Source organism: Triticum aestivum, chromosome 7D (genome assembly GCF_018294505.1).
Source record: "Triticum aestivum cultivar Chinese Spring chromosome 7D, IWGSC CS RefSeq v2.1, whole genome shotgun sequence".
Taxonomy (NCBI): domain Eukaryota; kingdom Viridiplantae; phylum Streptophyta; class Magnoliopsida; order Poales; family Poaceae; genus Triticum; species Triticum aestivum.
The window spans coordinates 405,164,955-405,174,611 of record NC_057814.1 but is presented as its reverse complement, the minus strand read 5'-3'; the positions used below and the strand labels follow the sequence as shown (position 1 = coordinate 405,174,611).

Sequence of the window (9,657 nt, the reverse complement as noted above, 5' to 3'; positions counted from 1 at the left end):
TGGGCCTTAAGGCCCACCCTAGTGGCGCCCCCCCTCTCCTCCCCTTGGCCGCCCCCCTAGATGGGATCTAGGGCTGGCCGCCACCCCTTGGGGTGGGAACCCTAGAGGGGACGCAGCCCCCTTTCCCCCTATATATAGTTGAGGTTTGGGGCTGCCCAAGACATGAGAACGTCTCTCTTTCGGCGCAGCCCTACCCCTCTCCCTCCTCCTCCTCTCCCGCGGTGCTTGGCGAAGCCCTGCGGGATTGCCACGCTCCTCCATCACCACCACGCCGTCGTGCTGCTGCTGGATGGAGTCTTCCCCAACCTCTCCCTCTCACCTTGCTGGATCAAGGCGTGGGAGACGTCACCGGGCTGCACGTGTGTTGAACGCGGAGGCGCCGTGGTTCGGCGCTTAGATCGGAATCAACCGCGATCTGAATCGCTACGAGTACGACCCCCTCATCCGCGTTCTTGCAACGCTTCCGCATCGCGATCTACAAGGGTATGTAGATGCACTCCCCTTCCCCTCGATGCTAGATTACTCCATAGATTGATCTTGGTGATGCGTAGAAAATTTTGAATTTCTGCTACGTTCCCCAACAGTTGGTATCCTCATACCTCGTTCAATCTCGTTACTGGCAAGTATCTTTACTCGTTCCGTAATGCATCATCCCGCAACTAACTCATTACTCACATTGCTTGCAAGGCTTATAGTGATGTGCATTACCGAGAGGGCCCAGAGATACCTCTCCGAAACTCGGAGTGAGAAATCCTAATCTCGATCTATGCCAACTCAACAAACACCATCGGAGACACCTGTAGAGCATCTTTATAATCACCCAGTTATGTTGTGACGTTTGATAGCATACAAAGTGTTCCTCAGGTATTCGAGAGTTGCATAATCTCATAGTCAGAGGAACATGTATAAGTCATGAAGAAAGCAGTAGCAATGAAACAGAAACGATCATAATGCTAAGCTAACGAATGGGTCTTGTCCATCACATCATTCTCTAATGATGTGATCCCGTTCATCAAATGACAACACATGTCTATGGCTAGGAAACTTAACCATCTTTGATTAACAAGCTAGTCAAGTAGAGGCATACTAGGGACACTCTGTTTGTCTATGTATTCACACATGTACTAAGTTTCCGGTTAATACAATTCTAGCATGAATAATAAACATTTATCATGATATAAGGAAATAAATAATAACTTTATTATTGCCTCTAGGGCATATTTCCTTCATTGTGGTTTGGCAAGAAACCCAAGTTGTCGTTTCTAAAAGTTTGGAGCTGCGATGCTTATGTGAAAACCTTCGACCTCATAAGCTCGAACCCAAATCGGAGAAATGTGTCTTCATAGGATATCCAAAGGAGACTGTTGGGTGCACCTTATATCACATATCCGAAGGCAAGACATTCGTTGCCAAGAATGGATCCTTTCTAGAGAAGGAGTTTCTCTCGAAAGAAGTGAGTGGGAGGAAAGTGGAACTTGATGAGGTAGTTGTACCTTCTCCCGAATTGGAAAGTAGTTCATCACAGAAATCAGTTCCAGTGATTCCTACACCAATTAGTGAGGAAGCTAATGATAGTGATCTTGAAACTTCAGATCAAGTTACTACTGAACCTCGTAGGTCAACCAGAGTAAGATCCGCACCAGAGTGGTACGGTAATCCTGTTCTGGACGTCATGTTACTAGACCATAACGAACCTACGAACTATGGGGAAGCGATGATGAGCCCAGATTCCGCAAAATGGCTTGAGGCCATGAAATCTGAGATGGGATCCATGTATGAGAACAAAGTGTGGACTTTGGTTGACTTGCCCGATGATCGGCAAGCCATCAAGAATAAATGGATCTTCAATAAGAAGACTGACGCTGACGGTAATGTTACTGTCTACAAAGCTCGACTTGTTGCGAAAGGTTTTCGACAAGTTCAAGGAGTTGACTATGATGAGACTTTCTCACCCGTAGCGATGCTTAAGTCTGTCCGAATCATGTTAGCAATTGCCGCATTTTATGATTATGAAATTTGGCAAATGGATGTCAAAATTGCATTCGTGAATGGATTTCTAGAAGAAGAGTTGTATATGATACAACCAGAAGGTTTTGTCGATCCAAAGGATGCTACCAAAGTGTGCAAGCTCCAGTGATCCATTTATGGGCTGGTGCAAGCCTCTCGGAGTTGGAATAAACGTTTTGATAGTGTGATCAAAGCATATGGTTTTATACAGACTTTTGGAGAAGCCTGTATTTACAAGAAAGTGAGTGGGAGCTCTGTAGCATTTCTAATATTATATGTGGATGACATATTGTTGATTGGAAATGATATTGTATTTCTGGATAGCATAAAAGGATACTTGAATTCGAATTTTTCAATGAAAGACATCGGTGGAGCTGCTTATATATTGGGCATCACGGTCTATAGAGATAGATCAAGATGCTTAATTGGACTTTCACAAAGCACATACCTTGATAAGATTTTGAAGAAGTTCAAAATGGACCAGTCAAAGAAAGGGTTCTTGCCTGTGTTACAAGGTGTGAAGTTGAGTGAGACTCAATGCCAGACCACTGCAGAAGATAGAGAGAAAATGAAAGTCATTCCCTATGCTTCAGCCATAGGTTCTATCATGTATGCAATGCTGTGTACCAGACCTGATGTGTGCCTTGCTACAAGTATAGTAGGGAGGTACCAAAGTAATCCAGGAGTGGATCACTGGACAGCGGTCAAGAACATCCTGAAATGCCTGAAAAGGACTAAGGATATGTTTCTCGTTTATGGAGGTGACAAAGAGCTCATCGTAAAAGGTTACATCGATGCAAGATTTGACACTGATCCTGATGACTCTAAGTCTCAAACCGGATACGTGTTTATATTGAACGGTGGAGCTGTCAGTTGGTGCAGTTCTAAGCAGAGCGTCATGGCGGGATCTACGTGTGAAGCGAAATACATAGCTACTTCGGAAGCAGCAAATGAAGGAGTCTGGATGAAGGAGTTCATATCCGATCTAGGTGTCATACCTAGTGCATCGGGTCCAATGAAAATCTTTTGTGACAATACTGGAGCAATTGCCTTGGCGAAGGAATCCAGATTTCACAAGAGAACCAAGCACATCAAGAGACGCTTCAATTCCATCCGTCATCAAGTGTCGGAAGGGGACATAGAGATTTGCAAGATACATACAGATCTGAATGTTGCAGACCCGTTGACTAAGCCTCTCTCACGAGCAAAACATGATCAACACCAAGACTCTTGGGTTTAGAATCATTACAATGTAATCTAGATTATTGACTCTAGTGCAAGTGGGAGACTGAAGGAAATATGCTCTGGAGGCAATAATAAAGTTGTTATTTATATTTCCTTATATCATGATAAATGTTTATTATTCATGCTAGAATTGTATTAACCGGAAACTTAGTACATGTGTGAATACATAGATAAACAGAGGGTCACTAGTATGCCTCTACTTGACTAGCTCGTTAATCAAAGATGGTTAAGTTTCCTAACCATAGACATGTGTTGTCATTTGATGAACGGGATCACATCATTAGAGAATGATGTGATTGACATGACCCATCCGTTAGCTTAGCACTATGATCATTTAGTTTATTGCTATTGCTTTCTTCATAACTTATACATGTTCCTATGACTATGAGATTATGCAACTCCCGAATACCGGAGGAACACTTAGTGTGCTATCAAACATCACAACATAACTGGGTGATTATAAAGATGCTCTACAGGTGTCTCCGATGGTGTTTGTTGGGTTGGCATAGATCGAGATTAGGATTTGTCACTCCGTGTTTCGGAGAGGTATCTCTGGGCCCTCTCGGTAATGCACATCACTATAAGCCTTGCAAGCAATGTGACTAATGAGTTAGTTGCGGGATGATGCATTACCGAACGAGTAAAGAGACTTGCCGATAACGAGATTGAACTAGGTATTGAGATACCGATGATCGAATCTCGGGCAAGTAACACACCGATGACTAAGGGAACAACGTATGTTGTTATGCGGTTTGACCGATAAAGATCTTCGTAGAATATGTAGGAACCAATATGAGCATCCAGGTTCTGCTCTTGGTTATTGACCGGAAGTGAGTCTTGGTCATGTCTACATAGTTCTCGAACCCGTAGGGTCCGCACGCTTAACGTTCGATGACGATCGATATTATGAGTTTATGTGTTTTGATGTACCGAAGGTAGTTCGGAGTCCCGGATGTGATCACGGACATGACGAGTAGTCTCAAAATGGTCGAGACATAAAGATTGATATATTGGACGACTATATTCGGACACCCGAAATGTTCTGGAGAAGTTTCGGATAAAACCGGAGTGCCGGAGGGTTACCGGAACCCCCCGGGGGAACTAATGGGCCACATGAGCCTTAGTGGAGAGAGAGAGAGAGGGGCGGCTAGGGCAGGCCGTGCGCCCCCTCCCCCTTGGGTCCGAATTGGACTAGGGAAGAGGGGGGGGCGCCCCCTTTCCTTCTCCCTCTCTCCCTCTCCTTCCTTCCCCCTCTCTTTCCCTTGTTGGAAACCTACTAGGAATAGGATTCCTAGTAGCAATCCTACTTGGGGCGCGCCCTATGAGGACCGACCGGCCTCCCCCTTGCTCCTTTATATACAGGGGCAGGGGGCACCCTAGGACACACAAGTTGACAGTTGTCTTAGCCGTGTGCGGTGGCCCCCTCCGCAGATATCCACCTCGGTCATATCGTTGTAGTGCGTAGGCGAAGCCCTGCATCGGTAACTTCATCATCACCGTCATCACGCCGTCGTGCTGACGAAACTCTCCCTCGACCTCAGCAGGATCTAGAGTTTGTGGGACGTCACCGAGCTGAACGTGTGCAGATCGCGGAGGTGCCGTACCTTCGGTGCTAGGATCGGTCGGATCGTGAAGACGTACGACTACATCAACCGCGTTGTCATAACGCTTCTGCTTTCGGTCTACGAGGGTACGTAGACAATACTCTCCCCTCTCGTTGCTATGCATCTCCTAGATAGATCTTGCGTGATCGTAGGAATTTTTTTTGAAATACTGCGTTCCCCAACATAGCCTCGGTGAGTGCGCCAGACCGGTGCGTGACCCATTCCCGGTATGTGGCTGGGATGGGGCATCCGGCGTTAGATGTTAGGTTTTGGTGCGATGTCTGTTTGATATTAGGCTCGGACATTCGGCACCCCTGCATCAAGGGGATAGGAGTAGTGACAGGTGTCGCCAAGATGGTGGCTTAAGGTTACTGATGTAATGCATTGTAAGGTCCTTGAGAATAATTAATAAAATGGCTGCATGCATCGTCCAGATGCAGAGGTTGGGGCAATGCTTCTTTTCCAAAAAAAATGTAGCCCTCCCACATTGGCAAGTAGTGCATGACGGTTTACATGCCTTGCATTGAACCAATGAACAAAGGAAACCACCTGAAAAAAGAAAGAAAAAAGAACAAAGGAATCTAGAGCCTAACTAGGAGCTGGATCATTCTAAACCAATCGAGAAAACTCCTACATTTACTTTTAGTTATTTCTTTAGCGAGAATTACGCATAAAGTTCCCACAACAATGCGAGAAAAGTTTTCGGCTTTGTTTCTCTATCTTTTCAAAGAGAAAGATAGCCTCACAAAAATTCTCATGTGGGATTGTGAAGCCGTATCTAGTTTTTGTGTTGATGGTGAGAAAGGTGAGAGGCGATTGGTCTAGCGAATTGTGGTCCATTCTACCTGCTCTAACTCCTCTGTCCCATCTCCCAAGATGGGGATGTGTGGTGACAGTCTGCGCCTTGTTGTTTTCATTAGATCATGAAGTCGACGCGGTCGATGATGGCAAGGCACAATGATTGTTCTATTGTCGACTTCGGACCCTAGCCCCTAGGCAATGCTCGTCCATGATAACCTTGGAAGGTTTCATCCTCGATTGGTCAAGCTGAGAAACAACTCCAAGCTCATTGTTAGTTTGGTATTTTTAGCAGTCATCGTTAGTTTGGTATGGAGACAGCTTCCTTTTAGGAAATCTAGGGCCACACACTCACCAATCGGTCGCCTTGGGTCGATGATGGACGTGCAACTGGACTACTCCTAGAGGCTGGTCTGGTCTATCTTTTCAGAGTTCTAGTTTGTAGGGCAACTCCATGGTCTAGCAGCTCTCCATTCTTCACTTTTTACGCTTACCGTGTGTGTTGTGTTGTAATTTGCTTTCAACATCCATGTATCTTGTAATTCCTGGCCGGTTGATGGCTTTGTTAATTCAAAGCCGGACTTTTCTTGAGACTTCATTCTAAAAAAAATGTTTTCATACCGATTATATTTTATTTTTGCAAAAAATATCTAGATCTAATATAAAAGTTCATCGAAAGTATAAAATACCTTAAACATAATACAAATTTTTTCAAGATTTCAAGACCACCATGACCACTAGCATTAGGTGATACCTCATGACTCATGAGAATTTTCCAAGGACACGCCTCAAATTTTTCATTTTCCATGATTTAGAAATCCAGTCAAGCAAATAAGCCCTTGTTGAAATGGATGTAGGCACACAAACTGGGAGAACTGTTGTACGTCAGTCCTGATAGATGAACCCATCGTCCGCAGCTAGCCGCGCGAGCGCCTCCGGCGCGAGGCACACCTCCAGCCCCATGCTCCCACCGCCCCCGCGGCCCTCGTACACCGTCACCCTCCCGTCCACCTTGTTCGCACCACCGCTCCGCACGGCCACCGGCGGTCCGCACCCGAAGTCGTTCCCGTACGCGTCGAACCGCGGCGAGTTCCCGGTCACCACCATCGCAGGGTTCCAGAACCCCGCCTGGTACGCGAACCTCGGGTCCTGGTGCCACGAAGTTAGCGACCCCACCAGCGCTGCCTCGTCGAGCGACGCGATGGCGCTGTTCAGCAGCCGAGCCGTCCACCCCAGTCCCCTGTCCAGGATCTCGCCGGCCGTGGACCTCGCCGTGGCGCGCACCACGGCGTTCCCTGCGTACGTTTGTGGTACGCGCTTGACACGGCCGCGGCACCCGACGAGCACGGTGTACGTCGTCTCTTCCACCGGTGACAGGCGCCGGGCGCGAGACACTGAGCGCCAGACGTGAGCGAGCAGGGACTGGAGGGACGAGAGGGTGGCTGTGGAGGTCGCCGAGCCGACGCCGGCCCTGTCCACCTCGGCGTTCGCTCTGGCCTTCAGCTTCTTGATGCTCTCCGCGGAGAAATGGAAGAAGCACTCCTCCACGGGCGGGCAATCGAACCGCCGGATCATATGCTCCAGCTTGGCGAACGGCAGAGGGACCGGTACAGGGCAGGCATCGGGGAACCAGCGCTCGAGCACCGGTGGCGGCGTGAACATCTCGGCGTCGGCGCCGCCACTCCGGTTCATCTCGGACCAGGTGTTGAAGAGGTGCCAGAAGGCAGTCCCATCGGCAACGGCGTGGCTGAGCGACATGGCGACAAAGACGCCGTCGGCAAGCTCGGTGACCTGCCCGGCAAGGACGGGGCGCGATCCGGCCACGGCATCCGCGCCGACCAGCCCGTCGAGTGGGAAAAAAGACCAGACCACACGGGGGATGTACAGCGACGCCGCGACATCGGCCACCGTGACGCCGGGCGCCACCGCGTGGACGAACTCTGCGCCCTCGCTGGTGCAGCGCAGAGAGACGGTGACGCCGCCGTCCTCCAGCTGCTCCTCGGCTGCGAGGCGGCCGGCGAAGGGGTAGAAGCGTCCCAGAGCGCGGGCGAAGGACGACGCAAGGCGGCCGACGAGGCGCTCGCCGCCGTCTCCGGCAGGGGCCTTAGGCAGGAGGATGCCCTTCTGGATGTAGTCCACGGTCAGCATCTGGAGGTCCCACGGCGCAAGGTGCACCATCTCGGCCGCATGCTCCGCTGAGCAGGTCGCCACGCCGCCCGAAGACGGGCGCACCATGCGGCGGGAGACGACGCGGACCGGGGCAGAATCCTCCGTCGCCATGCTTAACTATTCTGCGATCCGGAGCGCGCACCTCAATTCTCTAGCATACTTGCTCGCGCTGACCTTTGGAAATGTAACCTGGAGTCTCTCGGAGAACGATGGGGTCGCAACGTGATGGGCAGAGGATTGTAGAAGTGGGTGTACCTTTTTTTTATTCAAAAGAATTCTCCTTTTTGGATGATTTTGGACCCTTAGATATTTATTTTCTATATGTTGGTTGTTTGATTCACGAGATTAGAATCCGTAAGAATTTTTTCTTTGAATGCATTTGTACTATGTCTTGAAGGAAAATTCCAATCCACGGAAATCTTTTGGTAGAATTCGTTTCCTTTTCACGTGCTATCAAACACTCTTTGTCGGTGTTCTCGGATCGGGTACCCAGATTTGCCTGCCTGCGGCCCATGGCGTGGCTATTTCGGCGGCCTCGTACGGCCCAGCTGCAGGACCCCCCCAAGTCAAGACCCTCGCGAGGAGAGTGATGCCAAGACCTTTCGAGGGGCAGCTCTCCGAGCCTACCTCCCGAGAAGCGGAGATTTCTATACAGGTACCCTGCCTCACGAGGGTCTCGGTGACGTAAGCCATGACGACCAAGGCCAGCCGTGTCGGATCACGGGTTCCGGCAAAACCCACAAGGTTCGAACACTGGGGTGCGCGCGGAGATTTCCTCCCAACCGATCTACGCCCTAACTTGCTAAGATCTCGCGGATGAACTCGACGAACTCACAACACAAAGACACAAGATTTATACTGATTCGGGCCACCGTTGTGGTGTAATATCCTACTCCAGTGTGGTGGTGGTGGATTGCCTCTTGGGCTGATAATGAACAGTAAAGGGGAAGAACAGCCTCCTCAGGTTGAGGTGTTCTTTTGCTCAACGAGCTTGTGGATGTGAGGATGGGTGGTGGAATCGATCCCCTACTGTGTCGGCTAGTTCTACTTATACAGGCCCTGGTCCTCTTCCCAAATATTGAGCGGGAGGGAGCCAACAACGGCCAATTTGAAAGGGGACAGCTAGTACAGCTTATCCTGACAAAAGCGGTCTTCGCTTACGAAAGGCTCTGGTGGTGACGCCGTCTTGGGCTCCACGGCGACCTCCGTCCTGCCGTCCTGCTGGTCTTGGTCTCGTTGCACTGATATGAAAACCTTTGCTTGATGCCTCGGTACTCCGTGCCTGCGCTTGCCTCCTTAGCACCAAAGAGGAAACAAGGACGCTGTGCGCGCTGGCGCCAGCCTGACGCCCGCCTGATCTTGATCGTTATGGCTCACGTCACGATAGCCTGGCGAGGTTTGCCCTGCCTTGATTTCTCAGCTCCTCGCGAGGCAGCCTAGTGAGGCCGCTCCCGAGGAGGTCTTGTGTCGTCCGCCTCGCGAGGCTTGGCACCTCGCGAGGGTCTTGAATGCCTCGTTGATGAAGATGGGTCGTACAGGCCTGCTAGCATAGCCACGCCGTGGGCCGCAGGCAGGCAAGTCTGGGGACCCCCGTTCCCAGAACGCCGACAGTAGCCCCCGGGCCCAAGGCGCGCTCGGGCTTGGCTTCGGGGCGAAGCCAAAGGTCAAGCGCGGAGCGCCGCGGGCCCCAAAAGCCTGCGGCCTTGGTCGACGCGCGGCGGTTGATTGGACGTGGGCGTCTCCGCTTCCCCACGCTGCCTCGGCAACTGCTCGACTTGACAAGTCCCTGCGACATGCAAGGAAAACCATCATTACCTGTGATCGTAGGGGGCGC

The 9,657-nt window shown here is 50.3% G+C and overlaps 1 protein-coding gene across 1 annotated transcript; it reads right to left on the bottom strand.

The window, feature by feature from the left end:
• Positions 1-6,322: 6,322 nt before the first annotated feature.
• LOC123170303 (uncharacterized acetyltransferase At3g50280) lies at positions 6,323-8,104 on the bottom strand. The gene has a single exon (XM_044588135.1). The coding sequence runs from the start codon at positions 7,932-7,934 to the stop codon at positions 6,540-6,542; it is 1,395 nt and encodes a 464-aa protein (XP_044444070.1). The 5' UTR covers positions 7,935-8,104; the 3' UTR covers positions 6,323-6,539.
• Between the last annotated feature and the right edge of the window lie 1,553 nt (positions 8,105-9,657).

Coding starts and splice junctions, on each gene's coding strand:
- LOC123170303 (XM_044588135.1), bottom strand. CDS start 7,934: ATGGCGACGGAGGATTCTGCCCCGGTCCGCGTCGTCTCCCGCCGCATG.